This window comes from Anomaloglossus baeobatrachus, chromosome 6, assembly GCF_048569485.1.
Source record: "Anomaloglossus baeobatrachus isolate aAnoBae1 chromosome 6, aAnoBae1.hap1, whole genome shotgun sequence".
In the NCBI taxonomy this organism is placed as follows: Eukaryota; Metazoa; Chordata; class Amphibia; order Anura; family Aromobatidae; genus Anomaloglossus; species Anomaloglossus baeobatrachus.
This window is the reverse complement of record NC_134358.1, coordinates 26,362,643-26,389,074: the sequence shown is the minus strand read 5'-3', so window position 1 is coordinate 26,389,074 and position 26,432 is coordinate 26,362,643. Positions and strand designations below refer to the sequence as shown.

The 26,432-nt window shown below is 44.7% G+C and overlaps 1 protein-coding gene across 1 annotated transcript in view; it reads right to left on the bottom strand.

The window, feature by feature from the left end:
* The window catches only part of COL22A1 (collagen type XXII alpha 1 chain), a 515,443-nt gene that overhangs the window by 416,626 nt on the left and 72,385 nt on the right, over window positions 1–26,432 (bottom strand). The window contains exons 2-3 of the mRNA XM_075316011.1: window positions 14,937–15,078; window positions 4,769–5,335 (exon numbers count right to left, since the gene is read on the bottom strand). Coding sequence (XP_075172126.1) covers window positions 4,769–5,335; window positions 14,937–15,030 — 661 coding nt within the window. The 5' untranslated portion in view covers window positions 15,031–15,078. The remainder of the gene's footprint in view (window positions 1–4,768; window positions 5,336–14,936; window positions 15,079–26,432) is intronic.

Sequence of the window (26,432 nt, the reverse complement as noted above, 5' to 3'; positions counted from 1 at the left end):
GCAGGAGATATATATATATATATATATATATATATATATATATATATATACTAGCTGTAGTACCTGGCGTTGCCCAGGATAGTAACTATCTTTCTATCTCTCTCCCAGTCTCTGTCTGTCTGTCTCTTTCCTTGTCCGTCTGTTTCTATCTTTCTGTATTTGCATCAGTCTATCTCTCTCTCTCTGTCTTTCTGCCCGTCTGTCTCTCTGCCCGTCTGTCTCTTTCCCCGTCTGTCTCTTTCCCCATCTGTCTCTTTCCCCGTCTGTCTCTTTCCAGGGCTGTCTCTTTCCCCGTCTGTCTCTTTCGGCGTCTGTCTCTTTCGGCGTCTGACTCTTTCGGCGTCTGTCTCTTTCGGCGTCTGTCTCTTTCGGCGTCTGTCTCTTTCGGCGTCTGTCTCTTTTGGCGTCTGTCTCTTTCATCGGCTGTCTCTTTCATCGGCTGTCTCTTTCATCGGCTGTCTCTTTCATCGGCTGTCTCTTTCATCGGCTGTCTCTTTCATCGGCTGTCTCTTTCATCGGCTGTCTCTTTCATCGGCTGTCTCTTTCCCAGTCTGTCTCTCTGTATGTCTGTCTTTTTCTGTCTCTCTCTATCCGTCCATCCTATCTTATACTAACAGTTTATTTTGTTCCTATAGCAACCACTGACAGTTGCTATTTATAGTCTATAGCTCCCAGATCCATTCAGTTTAATGGCTGCATGATTTTTGTAGAGTAACTGGAAAGCACGGGGTTACATTTTCCCGCCCAAACATGGACTATGACGTTCCCTGAGTTTTCTTTATTTTCATGACTCTGAAAATTGTAGATTCACATTGAAGGCGTCAAAACTATGAATTATCACTTGTGGAATGAAATACTTCACAAAAAAGTGTGAAACAACTGAAAATATGTCTTATATTCTAGGTTCTTCAAAGTAGCCACCTTTTGCTTTGATTACTGCTTTGCACACTCTTGGCATTCTCTTGATGAGCTTCAAGAGGTAGTCACCGGAAATGGTCTTCCAACAGTCTTGAAGGAGTTCCCAGAGATGCTTAGCACTTGTTGGCCCTTTTGCCTTCACTCTGCGGTCCAGCTCACCCCAAACCATCTCGATTGGGTTCAGGTCTGGTGACTGTGGAGGCCAGGTCATCTGGCGTAGCACCTCATCACTCTCCTTCTTAGTCAAATAGCCCTTACACAGTCTGGAGGTGTTTGGGGTCATTGTCCTGTTGAAAAATAAATGATGGTCCAACTAAAGGCAAACCTGATGGAATACCACGCCGCTGCAAGATGCTGTGGTAGCCATGCTGGTTCAGTATGCCTTCAATTTTGAATAAATCACCAACAGTGTCACCAGCAAAGCACCCCCACACCATCACACCTCCTCCTCCATGCTTCACGGTGGGAACCAGCCATGTAGAGTCCATCCGTTCACCTTTTCTACAAAGACACGGTGGTTGGATCCAAAGATCTCAAATTTGGACTCATCAGACCAAAGCACAGATTTCCACTGGTCTAATGTCCATTCCTTGTGTTCTTTAGCCCAAACAAGTCTCTTCTGCTTGTTGCCTGTCCTTAGCAGTGGCTTCCTAGCAGCTATTTTACCATGAAGGCTGCTGCACAAAGTCTCCTCTTAATAGTTATTCTAGAGATGAGAAGGTGTGTCCAAACTTTTGGTCTGTACTATATATATATATATACACACACACACACATATGCTGTATATATATATATCTACAGTGTATGGATAGATATATTATTATTTGCCTAGTTAAATACGTTTTTTATTTATTATTTATTTAGTGCATTTTGTATTGTTTTAATTTATTATTAGTTTACATGCACAACCTTCCATTTGAAAAGAAGCTCATATTGACGTCCTCGGACCTTCCGACCTCTGACCTATAGGATTCGTCATGTTAAATTGGAACAAACAATCTGACACCCTGAGTTGTCAATAGATGTACGATACATAAAAGGGACAATAGTGACTTCACAAGAACACAATTGCTTCAATGATTCCAAAAAACTAAAATCCATAAAACTTCCAAGAATCATACAACATACTATAGATTTTGTAACCACAAAGTGGCACCGATAACGACACTGAAATTAGATGACAATCAGTTTTTCTTGCAGCCGTATATTTTGTCCCCAAGTTACTGGCGTATAACGTGTCCTTTCCTTTTCTCCCCTAAAACATCTGTCTTGGAGGAGCAGAGAGGCCGCCGTACACATTAGATGATCGGCCGGTTTTAATGACTTTTCTTCTAACACATGTAGGAGACTATAAACATAAATCATAATGGTTTGATCTACAACTATCAAACCTTCCCTCTAGGTGCAAAATAGAGCAGTGGGAAAGGGCTGTGGAAGATAGCGTTGTCAACGAACCTTCACTTCCATTGATACAACTCCTCATTGATCACTGATTACTTACTCCTTCTGTTGTGTAAAGGAGCCAAAACAGACAAGATAAAAGTCAGGCAAATGCTCATCTGGATGATAGTTGTCTATTTTGAAACCCCTACAGGCATGCACCCCCGGAACCCCTACAGATATGCCCCCCCGGAACCCTTACAGGCATGCCCCCCCTGAACCCTTACAGGCATGCACCCCCGGAATCCCTACAGGCATGCACCCCCAGAATCCCTACAGGCATGCACCCCCGGAATCCCTACAGGCATGCACCCCCAGAACCCCTACAGGCATGCCCCCTCGGAAACCCTTACAGGCATGCACCCCCAAAACCCATACAGGCATGCCCCCCCCAGAACCCCTACAGGCATGCCCCCCCTGGAACCCCTACAGGCATGCACCCCCGGAACCCCTACAGGCATGCCTCCCGGAACCCCTACAGGCATGCACCCACGGAACCCCTAAAGATATGCCCCCCGTAACCCCTACAGGCATGCCTCCCCGGAAACCCTTACAGGCATGCACCCCCGGAACCCGTACAGGCATGCCCCCCCAGAACCCCTACAGGCATGCCCCCCCCGGAACCCCTACAGGCATGCACCCCCGGAACCCCTACAGGCATGCTCCCCAGAACCCCTACAGGCATACACCCCTGTAACCCCTACAGGCATGCTCCCCCGGAACCCCTACAGGCATGCCCCCCCGGAACCCCTACAGGCATGCCTCCCCGGAAACCCTTATAGGCATGCACCCCTGGAACCCGTACAGGCATGCCCCCCCAGAACCCCTACAGGCATGCCCCCCCGGAACCCCTACAGGCATGCACCCCCGGAACCCCTACAGGCATGCCCCCCGGAATCCCTACAGGCATGCACCCCCGGAACCCCTACAGCCATGCTCCCCAGAACCCCTACAGGCATGCACCCCAGGAACCCCTACAGGCATGCCCCCCGGAACCCATACAGGCATGCACCCCTGGAACCCCTACAGGCATGCACCCCAAAACCCCTACAGGCATGCACCCCGAAACCCCTACAGGCATGCCCCCCGGAACCCCTACAGGCATGCACCCTGGAACCCCTACAGGCATGCCCCCCGGAACCCCTACAGGCATACACCCCTGGAACCCCTACAGGCATGCTCCCCCGGAACCCCTACAGGCATGCACCCTGGAACCCCTACAGGCATGCCCCCGGAACCCTTACAGGCATGCACCCCTGGAACCCCTACAGGCATGCACCCCAAAAACCCCTACAGGCATGCACCCCCGGAACCCCTACAGGCATGCACCCCCAGATTAATTGAGCACGTATGTAAAAGTATTGGCAATGGAAATGAGTGTAGTCTGCTGCCAGACACATATGGCACTCAGATTCCTACTTGGACCAGCTATTGAAAGTCAACATATGTCTTATAGTTCTTTTTCCGGTCACCCATATGTCTGAGGAAAGTCAGGAGACCAGCATACATGTTTTATTATCATAGTTACCTTAATTCAGAGATTGAGGGGTCACTGCCATGCTCTAGTGCTCGGTACTCATAACGAGAAGTTGGATGCTCGGATGGGCACAACAGTCATGGCAAAACTCTTCCTCAGAAATGCTTAACTGCCCCATTGACTTCCATTATACTCAGGTGCTTGAGTTGCACCCATCCGAGCATCCAACTTTTCATTACGAGTACCAGGAAACCCGAGCATGGTAGTGCTCGCTCATCACTAGTCATGAGTACCAAGCACCCGAGCATGGTAGTGCCCGCTCATCACTAGTCATGAGTACCAAGCACCCGAGCATGGTAGTGCCCGCTCATCACTAGTTACGAGTACTGAGCACCCGAGCATGGTAGTGCCCGCTCATCACAGTTACGAGTATAGAGCACCTGAGCATGGTAGTGCCCGCTCATCACTAGTTACGAGTACTGAGCACTCGAGCATGGTAGTGCCCGCTCATCACTAGTTATGAGTACTGAGCACCCGAGCATGGTAGTGCTCGCTCATCACAGTTACGAGTATAGAGCACCTGAGCATGGTAGTGCCCGCTCATCACTAGTTACGAGTACCAAGCACCTGAGCAAGGTAGTGCTCTCTAATCACTAGTCATTAATGGCTTTGTAATGCACATGTTAATAGCCAAAGAAAAACTGGACTTGGGTAATATGGTTTAGGGCATCAGTAGATGTGATCACTGATAATTAGAGTGATTGATGTCCTATGCGCACCCAATAAAATAAGCTTCATTTGTGTAATGAATTTATACATAGGCACTTAAAAAATGCTAAATAAAAACTTCATGATAACTTTATCAGATAACTTTGCAAAAGAACAACATATTCTCATCTGCTGGAACTGAAAGTTTCAAAATAAGTCACCTACTTTCACAAAGTCTTCTTCTCAATATCCCTCGAATTTTGTCGATGGCATTGTAGTCAGACACATGGAAGACGTGGGCAGACTTCGGCTCTGACGCAATCTCTTCCAGTTCTTCTTTTAGAGCTTCCCCAACACCTACAGCGAAAATCCTAATCCCAGCTTTATGAGCGGCCGTCGCCGGCTCTAATACCAGATCTTGACTTCTTCCATCGGTCAACAAGATGGCAACTTTTTTAATGGCTCGTTCTCTTGGTCTTCCACCAGCCTCCTCGGAAAAGCTGTAGGTTGTGATGTATCTAAGAGCATCTCCCGTGTTGGTGTTTCCACCGTAATACTTAATGTTCCTGGCGGCCTCTTTCACATCATCGCGAGTCTGAAATCTCCCCAGGTCGAATTCCGTGTAGGTTTTTCCACTGTATCTCACAACCCCCACTCTTGTCTTATCTGGTTCAATCTCAAAAGTATCCACCAAGTTTGAAACCCATTGACGAACTTTTTCAAAATCTTCCTTGCCTACACTGGAGGATGTGTCCAAGATGAAGACCAGATCGTAATGGACATTCTTACAACCTATGAAATCAATGAAAATAAATAATTACAAAATATTCAAATGTTAGATTAAAAAAAAAGTGTTAACATATTCGGACTTTAAAGGGCACCTATCACCAGATTTAACGACTATAAGCTGCGGCCACCACCAGTGAACTCCGATATACAGTATTACAGAATGCTGTATATAAGATCCCAGGCCGCTGTGTGGAACGTAAAAAACACTTTTATAATATTCACCTAGGGGGCATTCCGGTCCGATGGGTGTCACTGCTCTCCGGTCCAGCACCTCCTGTCTCGTCTCCAGTTTGGCGCCTACTCTCTGCAGAAAATGCTGTCCTCCTTCTTCTGAGGCCCATGTGCATGACACATCCTACATTATACACACTAGCCGGCATTGAGGTCCTACGAAGACGCACTTTGATCTGTCCTACTCAGTGTAGGCGCATGTGTTTTTTAACCTTTCCTCGCACCTGTGCATTACAATACTTTGATCTGCCCTCTGCAGTGCGCCTGTGCAGGACTGCAATGTTGGCCTGTGTGGATGACAGATGCATCATCCACACTAGGCTGGGTAGAAGGAGGACGGAGATGACAGCAGAGAGTAGGTGTCGGACTGGAGAGAGGATGCACTGGACCAGAGAGAGGAGGAGCTGGACCGGAGAGAGGAGGCGCTGGACCTGAGAGAGGAGAAGCTGGACCGGAGAGATGATGCGCCGGACCAGAGGGAGGAGGAGCCGGACCAGAGGGAGGAGGAGCCTGACTGGAGAGAGGAGGAGCCGGACTGGAGAGAGGAGGAGCCGGACTGGAGAGAGGAGGAGCCGGACTGGAGAGAGGAGGCGCTGGACCTGAGAGAGGAGAAGCTGGACCGGAGAGATGATGCGCCGGACCAGAGGGAGGAGGAGCCGGACCAGAGGGAGGAGGAGCCTGACTGGAGAGAGGAGGAGCCGGACTGGAGAGAGGAGGAGCCGGACCACAGAGAGGAGGAGCTGGACTGGAGAGAGGATGCACCTTACCAAAGAGAGGAGGAGCCTTACCAAAGAGAGGAGGAACCGAACCTGAGAGAGGATGAGCCAGACCAGAGGGAGGAGTCGTCGGACCGGAGAGAGGAGGAGCCGGACCAGAGAGAGGACGCACCGGACCAGAGAGAGGAGGAGCCGGACCGGAGAGAGTATGCGCCAGACCAGAGAGAGGAGGAGCTGGACTAGAGAGAGGATGGGCCAGACCAGAGAGAGGAGGAGCCGGACCAGAGAGAGGAGGAGCTGGACCAGAGAGACGAGAAGCCATACCGGAGAGAGGAGGAGCCATACCAGAGAGAGGAGAAGCCGGACCAGAGAGAGGAGCCGGGCCAGAGAGAGGACGAGCCGGACCGGAGACAGGAGGTGCCGGATTGGAGAGCGGCGACACCCATTGGCCTAGACTGCCCCTAGATGAGTTTTATAAAAGTGTTTTTTACATTATATAGAGCGGCCTGGAATACAGTATATAAGGGCTCGCTGGTGGTGGCCACAGCTTATAGTCACCAAATATGGTGACAGGTTCCATTTAAAAACCCAAAACCAATGAACTGTACATAACATATTCAAAAAGAATGAAACCCATTGAGAAACCATTTTTACAAGAGTTGTACATCCAATCATTTTAGTTTTAAAGCTCTGAGATAAAGAAAAAGAAACAATACTTATCCCCAATATTGCCCTATCAGCATTGGGTCAAGCTTCCTTCAAAAATGTCAATTTCTAAAATTATTATTTTTAAAAAATTAAAAGTAAAAAAAATAATAGGGATCTCATTTAAATTATTATTTGGAAACCCTAAGAAATAAAAAAAGTTACATAATAAGAAAATTAAAAAAAAATGTATATTTAATGAAAATGTTAGTATTATATCTTACTTTATATCTTGTGTAAATATCGTTGATGCATAACTCTTAACCGGTGAATTATGTCGAAATTTTTGACATTAAAGACGAATATTCCTTTGCATTGGGTTGGATTTAACTTTTTTTTACTTTTCATCACTGACGCCTTGTGAGGTCTTTTTGTTGATAGAAAAGCTTTAAATTGTATTATTTTAATGGAAAAATATGCTGAGTATTTAGCACCAAAAAACATGTAAGAAAAAAGCATAAAATTAAAAAATAATAATAAAAAATCAAAAAATCATCAGTGTTTGCAGCAGAGATTTTCCGATCGTCATTCATGAGTTTTGTTTTATTCTTAACTTTTTATTGTTAATTTATGAAACTTTAAAAATGTGTTTTATTGTTTCAGGAATTGGAACAAAAAATCAGGAGGAATAAAAGAGCAATGAAAAATTCTTCTTATTCTTCTTATTATTACCACTATGTTATTATTAATGTTTTTTTATTATTATTACAGGATTACCACTATGATATTTTTAATTATATTTTGGGGTTATTATTATTACAAGATTATTATTACTACTGTGTGATTATTAATGATATTTTTTTTATTATTATTACAGGGTTATTATTACCACTATATTATAATTAATGATTTTTTTTTATTATTATTACAGGATTATTACCAAAATGTTATTATTAATTATATTTTGGGGTTATTATTATTACAGGATTATTATTACTACTGTGTGCTTATTAATTATATTTTTGTTTTTTATTATTACAAGATTATTATTACTACTGTGTGATTATTAATGATATTTTTTTTATTATTATTACAGGGTTATTATTACCACTATGTTATTATTAATGATTTTTTTATTATTATTACAGGATTATTACCACTATGTTATTATTAATGATATTTTAGTTTTTTTATTATTACAAGATTAGTATTACTACTGTATGATTATTAATGATATTTTTGTTTTTATTATTACAAGATTATTATTACTACTGTGATTATTATTTATTTTTTTATTATTATTACAAGGTTATTATTACCACTATGTTCTTATTAATGATTTTTTTTATTATTATTACAGGATTATTACCACTATGTTATTATTAATTATATTTTGGGGTTATTATTATTACAGGATTATTATTACTACTGTGCGATTATTAATGATATTTTTGTTTTTTTATTATTACAAGATTATTATTACTACTGTGTGATTATTAATGATTTATTATTATTATTATTATTATTATTATTATTACAGGGTTATTATTACCACTATGTTATTATTAATGATTTTTATTATTATTATTATTATTATTATTATTATTATTATTATTATTATTACAGGATTATTACCGCTATGTTATTATTAATTATATTTTGGGTTTGTTATTATTATTACAGGATTATTTTTACTACTGTGTGATTATTAATGATATTTTTGTTTTTTTATTATTATAAGATTATTATTACTACTGTGTGATTATTAATGATATTTTTGTTTTTTTATTATTATAAGATTATTATTACTACTGTGTGATTATTAATGATATTTTTGTTTTTTTATTATTATAATATTATTATTACTACTGTGTGATTATTAATGATATTTTTTTTATTATTATTACATGGTTATTATTACCACTATGTTGTTATTAATGATTTTTTTCATTATTATTACAGGATTATTACCACTATGTTATTATTAATGATATTTTGGGGTTATTATTATTACAGGACTATTATTACTACTGTGTGATTATTATTATTACTACTGTGTGATTATTAATGATATTTTTTTATTATTATTACAGGGTTATTATTACCACTATGTTATTATTAATGATTTTTTTTATTATTATTACAGGATTATTACCACTATGTTATTATTAATTATATTTTGGGGTTATTATTATTACAGGATTATTATTACTACTGTGTGATTATTAATGATATTTTTGTTTTTTATTATTACAAGATTCTTTTTACTACTGTGTGATTATTAATGATATATTTTTTATTATTATTACAGGGTTATTATTACCACTATGTTATTATTAATGATATATTTTTTTTTCATCATTACAGGATTATTATTACCACTATGTTATTATTAATTATATATATTTTTTATTATTACAGGATTATTGTTACCACTATGTTATTATTAATGATAATTTTGGTTTTTTTTTTATTATTACCATGACTATTGTAAATATTTGTCCAAACAACCGATCGCAGAAAATATAATTTACATCACATTTTTCCCCTAGAAAGCTCCTTCCTATGTAGTCACCACAATGTATCCGCTTTGCATCTCTTTAGGGAATCCCTCTCCCATGCCCCCCCCCCCTCCACTCCATCTCGGGACGTTTTTGTTCTTGTGCCTCTTTTGTTTCCTTCTCTTAGAATAAAAAAAGATTGAAAAGGCTTCTGGTGGATGTCACATCTCCACTGACCTATGCCAAAAGAACAAGGTAACGTCCCATCAGAATCCCACATTATTAGATTAGCTGTCGAATAGGGGAGTACTGACATTTCTATACATGGTAAAATCCATTGGATGTCTATCCTCCCCCTCATCTCCATCAACGATTCCTCTCTCGTTATCCTTCACGACTGATTCTTCTCTAGTTTTGCATTTTGCATGTGTCTTTGGTCATTACCAGCACCCATTCGTCTTGCTCCTCCAGGATGGCAAATCCATACTTGCCATTGCAATGGTCTCCTTCATCTTCCCGCACAGCCTCCAGATCATGGAGCTTGGCCGTTACACAAGGAGACATGGAGATGTCATCAATAGAGATGAGCGGACCCGTGGAAATTCGGTTTGGAGGGTTAGATAAAGTTTGGTTTGGGACCCGGACTTCACCTAAACGCCAATGGAAGTCACTGATTGGGCAATTTGGGTCTCCAGTCCCATGCAGCCAGCCATGAACAGATCCCTTGTGGTGAAGGGTGGTTGGGGGGGCTCTGTGACAGCGTTTGTCAAATTTCCCTCACCCTAGCTGTCTGGGACCCTGAAGTGGAAGTCATTGTACTCAATTAATCCATGTGCATTACGGTAATCTGGCATTGAGTTCAATGCTGCCGGATTATTGGCTTCGATGGTGTCGGTTAATCTGGTAGTCCAGCACCATTGAAGTCAATTCTCCGGTAAACCAGGATCATAGAACTCCATGCTGAATTACTGGATTTGAGTTCAATGAGTTCACCTCAGGTGAATTCACCTGAGGTCACAGCTGTAGACCGTGGGAACTTGAAGCTGTAACTTCAGGTGAAGTCACTGACATCACTGCTTTCACAGCTGCGGCTACATTAGTGTGTCTCACGGTCACAGTGGTTCGTCAGGTTTGCTAATATGGCTACTCACTACGACTTCAGATGTAGCAGAGCCAGCATCATCGTAGGACGTTATGGTGTCGATTACATTGGACCTGCATGAGGGTTTTGGGAGGTAATAAATTAGAGAAAGAAGGATTTTTTTTGTTTATTTTTTAAAATAAAGCCTTTTTCTCTGTGTTTTGTGTTTATTTCTGTTTACTTATGAAATTAGTAACTGAAGGGTCTTATGGACCCCTTCCCATTACTAACCTTGGGCTTAATGACAGCTGTGATTTTATTGACAAATCACAGCTGTCACTAACCCCTAATATTACCCTGATTGCCACCACTCTAGGGCAATTGGCATAAGCCAGGTAAAGCGTCAGTATTGGCAAATCTAATGGATGTGCCAAATCTGGGGTGACTACGGGCTGCTATTTTTAGTCAGGGGAGGGCCCAATAAGCATGGGCCTCCCTAATCTAAGAATACCAGCCTTGAGCTGTCCGCTTTATCTTGGCTGGGTATCAAAATTGGAGGGGACCACATGTCATTGTTTTAAATTATGATTTCAATAAATTAAAAAATGCCACATGGGGTCCCTCGTACTTTGATACACAGCCAAAATAAAGCACACAGCTTGGGACTGCAACCTCCAGCTGTCTGCTTTATCTGCACTGGTATCAAAATACAGGGAATCCTATGCCCTTTTTCCAATTCTATATTTATTTTTACACTCAACTTCAGGGACCCAGGCAGGTAGTGTGAGGGCAACCAATCACAGAAGCCATCAGTCTGCCAGTCTGACTGCAACCAATCACAGCCACTGTCACAGAAACTGGGCATGGAAAGCAGTGAATATTCATGAGATTTAATGAGCGGACCCAGAAACAATGTGGCAGCTGTGTGGAAACTCATTAAGCATAATTGTTATGCTTTCATCCCCATTTTGTTTCCTTTTGCAGCCCGCTAGTCCTTACTAACACCATTTTATAACACTTAAGTTAGGATCCCTTAGACGTATATGGGGTTTAGCGTCCGGGGTCAAGTTCAGTCCCGAAATAAACTTTTTTTAAAGCCTGACCGGACCCACCGAACCCAAACCTCTGTGGATTTGCCCTTCTCTAGTCATCAGTCCAGCAGCAAGACTAGGATCTGCTCTGCTGTGCAAGGGAAAAGAGAGGAACGCCATCCATGCCCTAAAAATAAACTCCATCGGCTACTTGGGTGCATATTTCAGACCCAACTGTCAAAAGTAGACTCCAAGAGGGCCAATGTTTTGGGACCTGACCTTAGAGCTCACCACCGTGAAGCTCAATTGGCCAAGAGCACACCAGGATCGTCGGCTTTCTCATGAATGGCCATAGTTCTTTACAGATGAGGATAGGTTTAGATCGAGCATATGAGACAGAGTCTGGAGATGCCAACATCATCCAGTTTGGACAGTTTGATGAGGGGGCAGTACAGATCTAGGAAGACATCCTTGGATGGAGGTAAAAAACTCCATTTGATAGACACTATTCCTGACTAGGTGCCGGGATGAGATCCTAAGAGCCCATGTCAGACCCTGGGTTCCTCATAGGACAGGATAGTACATGGCCTCATGTGGCCAATGTTTGTAGGCACTTCCTAGAGAAGAAGGTGACTCAAGACCGGAATTTAACTGAGAATCTCTGGGATTTTCAACTTGAATTTTTCGTTCATCAAGATCCGTTGAGTGGAGGAAATAAATAGATATAAATAGAGATAATCTCACATCAGATATAGATCAGATTCAAAGCTTGATCTGTTTTACTTAATAAGTACAGTGTGTATGGAAGCGGCGGCAGCCGAGGCGTCACGTGCACAATGGTATCCGCTATTTTAAACCATTCCCTTTTGCGACACATATTTTGATTATTTATAAACTGACATCTAAAGCCGGAATTACATTATACTATTCTTATACTATTCACTCAGGACAAGATATGTAGTGGTGAATAAAGTGCAGTATATATGTACAAATTTCTACAGTGTATTACGGTACAATAGTCATATTTTGTACACAGGAGCAGTATTTAAGCAGTTATATTCTTGTACATAGAGCAGTATTATAGTAGTTATATTCTTGTACATAGGGGCAGTATTATAGTAGTTATATTCTTCTACATTGGGGCAGTATTATAGTAGTTATATTCTTGTACATAGGGGCAGTATTATAGCAGTTATATTCTTGTACATAGGGCAGTATTATAGTAGTTATATTCTTGTACATAGGAGCAGTATTATAGTAGTTATATTCTTGTACATAGGGGCAGTATTATAGCAGTTATATTCTTGTACATAGGGCAGTATTATAGTAGTTATATTCTTGTACATAGGAGCAGTATTATAGTAGTTATATTCTTGTACATAGAGCCAGTATTATAGTAGTTATATTCTTGTACATAGGGGCAGTATTATAGTAGTTATATTCTTGTACATAGGAGGCAGTATTATAGTAGTTATATTCTTGTACATAGAGGCAGTATTATAGTAGTTATATTCTTGTACATAGAGGGCAGTATTATAGTAGTTATATTCTTGTACATAGGAGGCAGTATTATAGTAGTTATATTCTTGTACATAGAGGCAGTATTATAGTAGTTATATTCTTGTACATAGAGGGCAGTATTATAGTACTTATATTCTTGTACATAGAGGCAGTATTATAGTAGTTATAGTCTTGTACATAGGAGCAGTATTATAGTATTTATATTCTTGTACATAGGGGCAGTATTATAGTAGTTATATTCTTGTACATAGGATCAGTATTATAGTAGTTATATTCTTGTACATAAGAGCAGTATTATAGCAGTTATATTCTTGTACATAGGGCAGTATTATAGTAGTTATATTCTTGTACATAGGAGCAGTATTATAGTAGTTATATTCTTGTACATAGGGGCAGTATTATAGTAGTTATATTCTTATACATAGGGGCAGTGTTATAGTAGTTACATTTTCGTACATAGGGGCAGTGTTATAGTAGTTATATTCTTGAACCTAGGGGCAGTATTATAGTAGTTATATTCTTGTACATAGGGGCAGTATTATAGTAGTTATATTCTTGAACCTAGGGGCAGTATTATAGTAGTTATGTTCTTGCACATAGGAGCAGTATTATAGTAGTTATATTCTTGTACATAGGGGTAGTATTATAGTAGTTATATTCTTGTACATAGGAGGCAGTATTATAGTAGTTATATTTTTGTACATAGAGGCAGTATTATAGTAGTTATATTCTTGTACATAGGAGCAGTATTATAGTAGTTATATTCTTGTACATAGGGGCAGTATTATAGTAGTTATATTCTTATACATAGGGGCAGTGTTATAGTAGTTACATTTTCGTACATAGGGGCAGTGTTATAGTAGTTATATTCTTGAACCTAGGGGCAGTATTATAGTAGTTATATTCTTGTACATAGGGGCAGTATTATAGTAGTTATATTCTTGAACCTAGGGGCAGTATTATAGTAGTTATGTTCTTGCACATAGGAGCAGTATTATAGTAGTTATATTCTTGTACATAGGGGTAGTATTATAGTAGTTATATTCTTGTACATAGGAGGCAGTATTATAGTAGTTATATTTTTGTACATAGAGGCAGTATTATAGTAGTTATATTCTTGTACATAGGAGCAGTATTATAGTAGTTATATTCTTGTACATAGGGGCAGTATTATAGTAGTTATATTCTTGTATATAGGGGCAGTATTATAGTAGTTAAATTCTTGTACATAGGGGCAGTATTATAGTAGTTATATTCTTGTACATAGGGGGCAGTGTTATAGTAGTTATATTCTTGTACATAGGGGCAGTATTATAGCAGTTATATTCTTGTACATAGGGAGCAGTATTATAGTAGTTATATTCTTGTACATAGGGGGCAGTATTATAGTAGTTGTATTCTTGTACATATGGAGCAGTATTATAGTAGTTATATTCTTGTACATAGGGGCAGTATTATAGTAGTTATATTCTTGTACATAGGGGTAGTATTATAGTAGTTATATTCTTGTACATAGGGGGCAGTATTATAGTAGTTATATTCTTGTACATAGGGGGCAGTATTATAGTAGTTATATTCTTGTACATAGGGAGCAGTATTATAGTAGTTATATTCTTGTACATAGGCGCAGTATTATAGTAGTTATATTCTTGTACATAAGGAGCAGTATTATAGTAGATATATTCTTGTACATAAGAGCAGTATTATAGCAATTATATTCTTGTACATAAGGAGCAGTATTATAGTAGTCATATTTTTTTTTCAGAAGCGACAGTATTATAATAATTATATTACTGTATATAGGGGAAGTATTGTCACACGGTTTTTCTTATGCTTTTACCCTTACCCTTTCCCATCGTATGTTGCAGGATGCCTTACCTGCTCTCTGTGCCTGTGAGTGTCCTCCTCCAAAAACCAAGACCAAGATCAATAGGAATAAGTGAGATATTCTACACCCCATGGTGATCCCCATTTTTGCAGGAAGTTCTTAAAGTGGCATCGGTTCATTTAAAATATTCACCTAATAGAGAAGAAAACAGTGGATCAGGAATAATCAGGGCTGGAAATCAGTATTGTTTGTGTTGACCGTTAAAGAGACATACCGCCCTGGTAGAGGCGCACTAAAAGTTGCATGGACTCTCAGCTACTTTCGAGAGCTTAGTTTAGTGCTGCACCTTCTGCCCATTTACTCTTGGCAGTGTCTAAATACCCTAATGGTCAGTTTACCCCTTATTATTATTAACTGTAACTCACAAGCAATAAAACAGTAATAGGGGCTACTGTGCTTTTTGGAGGCCTTCATGTACTTACTGTGTTTCTCCCCAAAATAAGACTTATCCCAAAAATAAGCCCTAGGAAGAATTTTCTGCCTTTTTGGAGTATGCTTAAAATAAAAGCCCTACTCCAAAAATAAAGTGCATCGTGTTTTGATGTGTTTCATTGTCAGGAGATACAATATTGGTGCAGTAATTTTCAGCATCTCATGCCAAAAAAACCCACAATTTTCTACCACGAAATGCAGGTCTCATTGAACTGGATAAGTTCACCTGAGGTGAGGTCACTGAATTTAATGAGGTCACCTGTGGTGAGTTTACCTGTGGTCACAGGTGGGGGACCATGGAAACCTCCAGCTGTGACCACAGATAAACTGAATGACCGCTCACAGCTGTAGCTCAGTCAGTCTCTGCCTGAAGCCGCAGCGGTTGGTTACATTTTCTAATGTGCCTGTGCACTGCGACTACAGTATGTAGCAGAGCCGGGATCGTCATGGGACCTCGTGTGGATTATGTGGGAACTTGGTGTTTGGGGTTAATACATTAGAGAAAGAGGGTGTTTGTTTTTTTTAGCATTTTATTTCAGTTAAAGGATTTTTTCAGTGTTTGTGCTTATTTCTTGTCACTTCCAGTATTAGTAATGGGGAGTCTCATAGATGCCTTCAATTACTAATCTAGGGCTTAGTGGAAGCTGTGAGCTGTCATTAACCCCTTATATATGTATCCACCACACCACGGCAATCGGGAAGAGCCAGGTAAAGTGCTGGGGTTGTCACATCTAATGGATGGGACAATTATGGGCAGCTGTAGGCTGCTATTTTTAGGCTGGTGGGTCCAATAACTATGAGCCTCCACAGCCTGAAAATACCAGCTCACAGCTGTCAGCTTTTTCATGGCTGGGTATCAAAATTGGGGGGGTGTCGCCCATCATTTTCTTAAAATTGTTTATTTATATAATTTTTAAAAAGCTGCATGGGGTCCCCCTTATTTTGATACACAGCCAATATAAGAACATGGATTGGGGCTGCAGCCTGTAGCTGTATACTTTATCTGCAGAGTCCAGAGAAAAAAAAAACAACTCACCACCTTGTTACTTCATTACCGCTCCTAGTATTTATTCAGGAGACTGGAAAAACCCATTGGCCACAGCTGGGTAATAGTATAAATCCAAGAAAATAAAAAAATATATATATACTTTATCTGTGCTGGATATCATAATACAGGGGGACCCTACGCCAATTTACTTATTTATTTTTTCACCACTATAGGGATGCAGACAGTGTGTGTGATTCAAACCTAATGCCACTCTTTTTAACTGAAAAAGAGGCATTAGTTTGATATGGACCCAACAAAAACAGGTTGCCTTGCCATTGGCTGATGTGCTCACATAAAGCTGGCCATTTTTGTGCGTTAAGTATCTCAATATTTACATACTTTTCATCTCTATATTCCCATATTTATTGTTCCACATATCTTAGCACTCCAGAGTGCAGCTGTCCCCTTTTTCTTACTATGTTTCATGTTTAGTTTGCACCTGTTCACATTAGAAAGGTAGGAGGTGCCATCAGTCTTTTTCTTATTCTCCACCCCGTCACAGATGCTGTCACACAGGTTGGGAGAGATGTCTGACTGTAACCAATCAGAGATGCCGGGACTGACGGTGGGCGGGGGAAGCAGTGAATATGTATGAGGATTAATGAGCGGACCCGAAACTAGTGTTACAGCCACAAGGGAGACTCAGTAAGTATGCTGCTCTTACTTTATTCCTCATTTTCTTTCTTTTTCCTTTTTTTTTTTTAATTTTCCGAACAGTTTCACAGAGTTCCTTAAGAACTCTGTGTTTGGGGGTCCATGCATGGACACTAGATATCCAGTGCGGACCCCCGAACTTTACAGTTCGGATTCACCCATCACTACTCAGGACTTTTGTATAGAAAGCCATAGGATGAAACCTAAACCTGCCCAAGTATTTCTGTTCACTGGTATATACAAATATTTCTGTAATTGCCAGTATTAGTAAAAATAAAAAATGGAACAGTAAAAGTTTAAAAAAAAAATAATTTAAAAAGAAAAAATAAATAATGACGCAAAAACAATTACAGTACAGGTACACTTAATAGACAAAATAATTGAATATATAATATGAACATATTTGTTTCCCTATTATTTTAACGACCTCTACAATATACAGTGAACACATTATTTATGGTGCTCCATTAATGGTGTAATTAAAAGGGGAACACCGGGTTTTTTCGAGTAAATTTACTTATAAAAAAAAATTAGATCTGCTATGGCCGTGATCACAGGAAATTGAAATTAAAATATTCCTCTGAACAAATGATTTGTAACATTTTTTTTTAGTGTAAGATTTAACGTAAATTCCGGACTTTACGGCGCAGCGCTACCTCTTGTCTTCGAAGGTTTGTCCTAGAAATGAGCAAATCTTTGTCATTTTAGTTCTGCAGCCTTGTAGACGTTTTCTAAAGAAATCTCTAAACCTTCCAATTGCCCTGGAAAGATTTTTCTAAACCTCTGAGGTCTCCTAGGATTGTATTAAACACTTTTCAATCCGTTTAATGAAAAGAAAACACAACTTAACATATATTACTAAAGGTACTCGGCTGGTAGCTGTTAACACACTATCTGCAATGTTTACTCAGTGCTTTAAAGCTTTATATTCCTACTTTTATGGCTATGCTGTGATCTCTGATGTCCATTCACTATCCAGATGCACCATAAAGTGGCTGCTGCATTCCTGCCCAGCTTTTATACAGGCTGAGATTGGCTGTGGACCATGTGATGTGATGTGAGCTGCAAGGCCTAATGGGAAATCCCGCGTAGTTGCATTTGAAGTCATGGTAGATGTATCTGGCAGGTGCAACCTTTTGTTTGGTCTAAAGTAGTATCAACATTTTTGGAGATTGTTTGAACTTAAAGGGAACCTATCACCAGATTTGGGGCCTATAAGCTGTGGCCACCAGCAGTGGGCTCTTATATACAGAATTCTAACATACTGTATATAAGAGCCCAGGCCGCTGTGTAGAATGTAAAAATCACTTTATAATACTCACCTAAGGGGCGGGGCAGTGCAAACTGGATGGAGGGTGTCTCCGTTCTCCAGTACCGGCGCCTCCTCTTTCGGACATCTTTGTCCTCCTTCATCTGAAGCTTGGGTACATGACGCATCCTACATCATCTAGCCGGCATTGAGGTCCTGCGCAGGTGCACTACAATACTTTGATCTGCCCTGCTCAGGGCAGATGAAAGTGTGCCTTTTGCTACACAGCCAAGATAAAGCTCGACAGCTGGGGGCTGGTATTCTCAGGCTGGGGAGACCCACGCTTATTGGCCTCCCCAAGCCTAAAAATCAGGTTAAAATCAGGGGTTAATCACAGCACATCACTTTTGCCTCCCATTGAATTTAATGGGTTTGGCTAGGATTGACGATCGGATCGACTATCCGATTAGTGGAGCTCAAGCAGGCTCAGACCTTCTTGGCGTATGGGCATATCCATCTCAGCTCAAGGTCTATACTAACTTTGATTACACACAAGTGGCTTAAATAGCACTGTGATCAGAAAAGGCAAGCTACATATCTAAGCCACAATCCACACATTCCCATGCTTTATCGTCCGGGGTATATTTAGGTAACGAGAAAATAAAGAGTCTGAGCTCAGCTTCAAAGCCAAGGATGTCCTCAAAAGATCTTACTTTTAATGTACCGTTGAAAGTAGAACCAACACAGATATGTGTAACCGGGGTCATGTAACATCCCAAAAATAGTGGCCACATTTCACAATGTCCTAATCACCCACGTCAATGGCAAGCACCTTGTAAATCATGGTGGCAACTAGAGTAACATCTACAAACAATGCAGTTGCTTTGAAATGGCCCTGTTGTTGTGTGACGCCTCAAGCAGGAAGATCCCAACTGTTGGCCAAGAATAAGGCATAAGCGGCCGAAACATATAGACCAGTTCATGCGCTCCTGTATTCTTTGAAACCTTGTTTTAGACCATAACGGAATAAATGTTCAGTTTTATGGGATGTTCCATTCATTGACCATGACTGCAAGACAAGGAATACTGCTTCTTACCTGTTGACATCTTATGTTGATGAGCCATCCTGGCGCCACATCATCGGTGTGGGGTGATGCACATGTAACATCATGCCAGGCCATCAAATTAAAAGAAGGACTCAGCAGGTAAAGGCCCTTTCCTACTGCATTCTTCTCTCCACGTTGAGTTGTCCTGTCTAGGTTTATGTCCAAATCCCCCACAAAAATGCGATTTGAACATATGCGCCTAAGTGACCTTTGACTATAGTGGTGCGGATGGATTCACCGTGTTCTCTGTCATGCACCATTTTTGGGCAAATACACATACTAAAGGAGAAGGCTGTGTCTGGGTGTCCGCCTCCATAAGGCAAATACGCCCAAAAATGGTGCACGACAGATCACAGAGGGACTCCATCTGCACCACTATAGTCAAAGGCCCAGGTTGGTGTACAGCGTGGGCCATAATTATGGATACACCCTGATAAAATGGAAGTGATTGCTGATGTCACCTTACCATTTATGGCCTATTAGTACATGGGAGGGCTAAACATTTGAGGCCGGGTGGCGCCCATGGTGGCCATCTGCAAAGCCGCCATTTTGAATTCAACTTTAATTTTTTCAATGGGAAGGGTGGTAATGTGACCCATCAAACGCATAGAGAATTCACAAGAAAAACAATGGTGTGCTCATTTTAACGTAGCTTTATTTATTATCGAGTTATTGACACGTTTGTGACATGGAACAACGTCACGCAGACACTCCGAATGAAAAGGGGGACGTATTTGTACGGGATTTGCCGTAGTCAGTCTGTGACGCCACCCACGGTGTGTGGTGAAGTATAGCACCACCGCTGCTGTTGCGGGTCACCCGGGGAGATGTAATGGCAGCTGGTTGTTAGCCCCTCCGTGGACAGGGATGGTTGCCCCCGGGACCCGGTGATTCGGTGCAGGGACGGTGATGGCAGGGGCCGGCGCACCTGGTCAGACCAGGGGGTGTCAGTTTACTCACACTTAAATAAATCAGACAAGTCCGGTAGTTAACCAAGGTGCTGGTGGCCGGCCGCCACGACCAGGGTGTACTCTGGTCCCCCACCCGGGCTGGTTGTCTGTGTCACTTTTCCTCTGCACTGCGCTGTGATGGGGTGGACTTCCCGGTGTGGAACGCGGGAGTCCGTTCCCAGTCTTTTGCGTACCTGAGGAGCTGTGCCCGCTGACGCTGACCCTTGGGATCTGTCGGGCCCTGGTGGATGCCCTATCCCTCTCAGTGGGTGGTTGTCTGCTTTTGGGACTTTGGTTGGGACAGGACCTATAATCCTGCCCTCAATTGGTTAATTAGCTAGGCCGTTGGTTCCGGTCCTGGCTTCAGGGTCCAAGTACCCCCTCTGTGCACGGTTTCCAGGTCGGTTCTCCAGTGTCGGTCCCGGCGGGCTACAACCCTGCCCCGGTCCACCTCGGATCTCCGGTCGTCTTCCCGTCTCCTGTCAGACACGGACCACCGTCTGCCACCTATCCAATGCACCAGGGCTCCAACCCCGGCGCCACTGCTCTTTGTACTTGAGCTTCACCTCCTCCTTCACTCCTCTCTGAACTTGAACAAAGCTTAACTACTGTGTTTCCCACCCCGGGTTCTCCAGACCCCTAGGTGGGCGTTCTCCATCCGCCTGGTCCCGCCCACTGGTGTGCCTGTTCTACCCTGGGGGGGGTGACTAGGATTTCTGGTCGGCTATGTGTAACACTGTGTGGGATGGTGTTATGCGGGGCCTCTACTGTGTGACCACCTGGTGGCGCCAGGGCGTCACATGTGTATATTGTGAACGGTCCCAGTAAGGGAGTGTAGGCAAATGTGTGTATGTGATTAACGGCCCCAGTAAGGGAGTGTGGGCAAATGTTAATATATCTATATAAAATTTTGCCTTATTCTGTCTGTCTGTCTGTCTTGCTCCAAAATTGTGTCACAGTGACAGTGTCACCGTAAGTGTCATAAAAGTGACAACTGTCGGATTGGCCGCTGGGCTCGGCCTGCCCCCCCCCACGGATTGGCCGCTCGCCTCGGCCTGGCCCCCGCCCCCGCATGTATTAGCCGCTCTAGGCTCGGCCTGGCTCCGCCCCCCCACGGATTGGCCGCTCGCCTCGGCCTGGCCGGCCCCCCACATGGATTAGCCAATCGCCCCGGACCTCCGCATGCGTCCCCAGAAGAGAGAAGACAGAAGAAAGAAGACCCCGCAGTCATACTCACCAGACGCCGACCGGGAGCAGGTGAGGTCCTGCAGCGGCGGAACACACACACACACACACACATAAGAACAGACACACACACATCAGATCACACTCACTCACTCTCACACACACCTAACACACCACATCAGATTGCATCCACACACAACAACATCCAGTGATATCGCTTACTTCTCGGCGGCGATACTGTGCGTGCAGTGACCTTCCAGGACCTGCCGGAGGATCACATGGCCGGAAGCATGTGGTATCTCCGGATGTTGTGAGTGTGTGAGCGCGTATGTGCGATATCGTCAGTGTGTGTGTGTGTGTGTATGCGATCGGGTGTGTGCGTGTATGCGAGCGTGTGTGTGCGTGCATGCGATCGGGTGTGTGCGTGTGGGTGTGTGCGTGTGTTCTGATGTGTGAGTGTATGCGATTGGATCTGTAAGTGTCGGCAGAGGAGCACGGCGTGCAGCACAGCTGCTGGGACCGCCCACCGGAGGGCACAGGCAGAAGTGGGGTGTGAGTGTATGCGATCAGATGTGTGCGTGTATACTGTCTGATGTGTGACTGTGGAGCACGATGGGGAGTGCGCAGCATGGGGATGGAGCACAATGGGGGGTGCGCAGCATGGGGGATGGAGCACAATGGGGGGTGCGCAGCATGGGAGATGGAGCACGATGGGGGGTGCGCAGCATGGGGGATGGAGCATGATGGGGGAGTGCGCAGCATGGGGAATGGAGCACGATGGGGAGTGTGCAGCATGGGGGATGGAGCACGATGGGGAGTGCGCAGCATGGGGGATGAGCACGATGGGGGGTGCGCAGCATGGGGGATGGAGCATGATGGGGAGTGTGCAGCATGGGGGATGGAGCACGATGGGGGGTGCACAGCATGGGGGATGGAGCATGATGGGGGGTGCGCAGCATGGGGGATGGAGCATGATGGGAGTGCGCAGCATGAGGGATGGAGCACGATGGGAGTGCGCAGCATGGGGGATGGAGCACGATGGGCGTGCGCAGCATGGGGGATGGAGCACGATGGGGGATGGAGCACGATGGGGGGTGCGCAGCATGGGGATGGAGCAGATGGGGGGTGTGCAGCATGGGGATGGAGCACGATGGGGGGTGCGCAGCATGGGGGATGGAGCACGATGGGGATGCGCAGCATGGGGATGGAGCACGATGGGGGGTGCGCAGCATGGGGATGGAGCACGATGGGGGGTGCGCAGCATGGGGATGGAGCACGATGGGGTGCCACCTCCCCCCAAAACACACACACAGCGCCACACGCGCACCGCACAACACACCACACACACACACTGGGAACCACAAACACCGCCCTACACAGACACCCACACACACACACAGACAAAGCCGCACACACACAACACCCAACACACAAACACCGCGGCATACACAAATATACGCACATACCGCGCAACACACACATTGCACAAAACATACCTCCCCCAAAACACACACACGCACTCCACACCCACACAAACCGCGCAACACACACAGCACCACACACAGACAACACTGCAGACACACAGCGCTCCACAAACAACGCAACACACACACAGCGCTCCACACAAACAACACCGCTCTCACACACCCCACACCCAGACAACACCCAGAACATTTACAGTGCCCTACACAAACACTGGCAACTACACACAACATCTATATATATATATATATATATATATATATAACAAAAATCATACATTAACTACACAATAAATTCTAGAATACCCGATGCGTTAGAATCGGGCCACCTTCTAGTTAATATATAAGGGTCTTCTCTACTAAGAATTGTGAATATTTGGTCTCCAAACTGCCCGACTCCAAGCTTTGATAGTCTGAATAGGGAAAATTAGTGTTGCACAGTCTTATGGTTTTCCGGAAGCCTATAGATTCCATTATCGGATTATCCCAGATTATCGATGGCTGACACAGAAACAGATGGTCAACAAAAGTCTGAGGGTCAGGGGCTGATGGCTGCATGGTGGAGGATTAGGTCATAGACTGGAAATGAAAGCTTTGTCCTTCAGGCCTGCTGACCACCAGACACCAGTGTAATGACATAGGACTGGGCTATTAGTAGCCAAGCACATCTGCTGTACAGCACAATAATGGGGGGAGGCAAAAAGGGCAAATGTCTGGAGGACATAACAGGTGAGTGCTAATGGTGACCTCGCGGATACATCTGTTACAGTAAAATTAGATGGCGCCCTTGACCCTGGCCGAGGGGGTTGGACTGGGCAATAACTAAGGCCAAGGCTCTCCAATTTTAAGCTATGGGAAAGGTCTCAATGACAGCTTGTTCTCTGCTCACCAAGTGGCTGTGACCTTGGGATTTAACAATGAAAAACTCTTGTTTTACAAATGGATTAAGGGCTAAACAGGGAGCAATTAAGAATATGGGGTCCCATAGACTCAAGAACCCAAATAAAAAAAGTCAAACATACAAAATCATAAATACAACTATAAGTATCTATATATATAATTGCCTTATTCTGTCTGTCTGTCTGTCTGTCTGTCTGTCTTGCTCCAAAATTGTGTCCTTACAGTGACAAGCGTCTGATTGGCCGCTGCCTCGGCCTGGCCCCGCCCCCCACCACGGATTGGTAGCTCGCCTTGGCCTGGCCCCGCCCCCCCGCACGGATTGGCCGCTCGCCCCGGCCCTCCGCACGCATCGCCAGACATAACCTTGCGCTGCTGGGATTGTGACGGAGCCGGTGAACGCTGGTAACCATTATACACATCGGGTAACTAAGGTCCCTTAGTTACCCGATGTGTATCATAGTTACCAGTGTACACCGGCTCCCCAGCGGCCTTGCCCCGCCCCCCCCACGGATTGGTCGCTCGCCTCGGCCTGGCCCCGCCCTCCGCATGGATTGGCCGCTCGCCCCAGCCCTCCGCACGCATCGCCAGACATAACCTTGCGCTGCTGGGATCGTGACGGAGCCGGTGAACGCTGGTAACCATTATACACATCGGGTAACTAAGGGGGTGAGAGCGGTGTTGTTTGTGTGTTGCGTGGTGTATGTTGCATTGTTTGTGGAGCGCTGTGTGTGTGTTGCGCAGGTTGTGTGGGTGTGGGGTGTGTGTGTGTGTTTTGGTGGGAGGTATGTTTTGTGCAATGTGTGTGTTGTCCGGCATGTGCGTATATTTGTGTGTGCCGCGCTGTTTGTGTGTTGGGTGTCTGTGTAGTAGGGCGGTGTTTGTGGTTCCCAGTGTGTGTGTGGTGTTGTGCAGTGGGGGGAGGTGTGCACCCCCCATCGTGCTCCATCCCCCATGCTGCGCACACCCCCATCGTGCTCCATCCCCCATGCTGCGCACTCCCCATCATGCTCCATCCCCCATGCTGCGCACCCCCCCATCGTGCTCCATCCCCCATGCTGCGCACCCCCCATCGTGCTCCATACCCCATGCTGCGCACCCTCCATCGTGCTCCATCCCCCATGCTGCGCACTCCCCATCGTGCTCCATCCCCCATGCTGCGCACCCCCCATCGTGCTCCATCCCCCATGCTGCGCACCCCCCATAGTGCTCCATCCCCCATGCTGCGCACTCCCCATCGTGCTACATCCCCCATGCTGCGCACCCCCCCATCGTGCTCCATACCCCATTCTGCGCACCCCCCCATCGTGCTCCATCCCCCATGCTGCGCACTTCCCCATCGTGCTCCATCCCCCATGCTGCGCACCCCCCCATCGTGCTCCATCCCCCATGCTGCGCCACCCCCATCGTGCTCCATCCCCCATGTTGTGCACTCCCCATTGTGCTACATCCCCCATGCTGCGCACCCCCCCTTCGTGCTACATCCCCCATGCTGCGCACCCCCATCGTGCTCCATCCCCCATGCTGCGCACTCCCATCGTGCTACATCCCCCATGCTGCGCACCCCCCCATCGTGCTCCATACCCCATTCTGCGCACCCCCCCATCGTGCTCCATCCCCCATGCTGCGCACTTCCCCATCGTGCTCCATCCCCCATGCTGCGCACCCCCCCATCGTGCTCCATCCCCCATGCTGCGCACCCCCATCGTGCTCCATCCCCCATGTTGTGCACTCCCCATTGTGCTACATCCCCCATGCTGCGCACCCCCCTTCGTGCTACATCCCCCATGCTGCGCACCCCCATCGTGCTCCATCCCCCATGCTGCGCACTCCCCATCGTGCTACATCCCCCATGCTGCGCACACCCCCATCGTGCTCCATCCCCCATGCTGCGCACCCCCCATCGTGCTCCATCCCCCATGCTGCGCACCCCCCATCGTGCTCCATCCCCCATGCTGCGCACCCCCCTATCGTGATCCATCCCCCATGCTGCGCACCCCCATCGTGCTCCATCCCCCATGCTGCGCACCCCCCATCGTGCTCCATCCCCCATGCTGCGCACCCCCATTGTGCTCCATCCCCCATGCTGCACACTCCCCATCGTGCTCCATCCCCCATGCTGCGCACCCCCCATCATGTTCCATCCCCCATGTGCGCACCCCCCATCGTGCTACATCCCCCATGCTGCGCTCTCCCCATCGTGCTCCATCCCCCATGCTATAATAGTTCTCCTATTATACTCAGAGAGGAGTATAATAGGAGGACTACAATAGGAGTAGTAGTCCTGGGGGGAGAGGAGTATAATGCCGGCTCCCTGCACATGTGTACCGGGAGCCGGTGTACGCTGGTAACTATGATACACATCGGGTAACTAAGGGACCTTAGTTACCCGATATGTATAATGGGTTACCAGCATTCACCGGCTCCGTCACGATCCCAGCAGCGCAAGGTTATGTCTGGCGATGCGTGCGGAGGGCCGGGGCG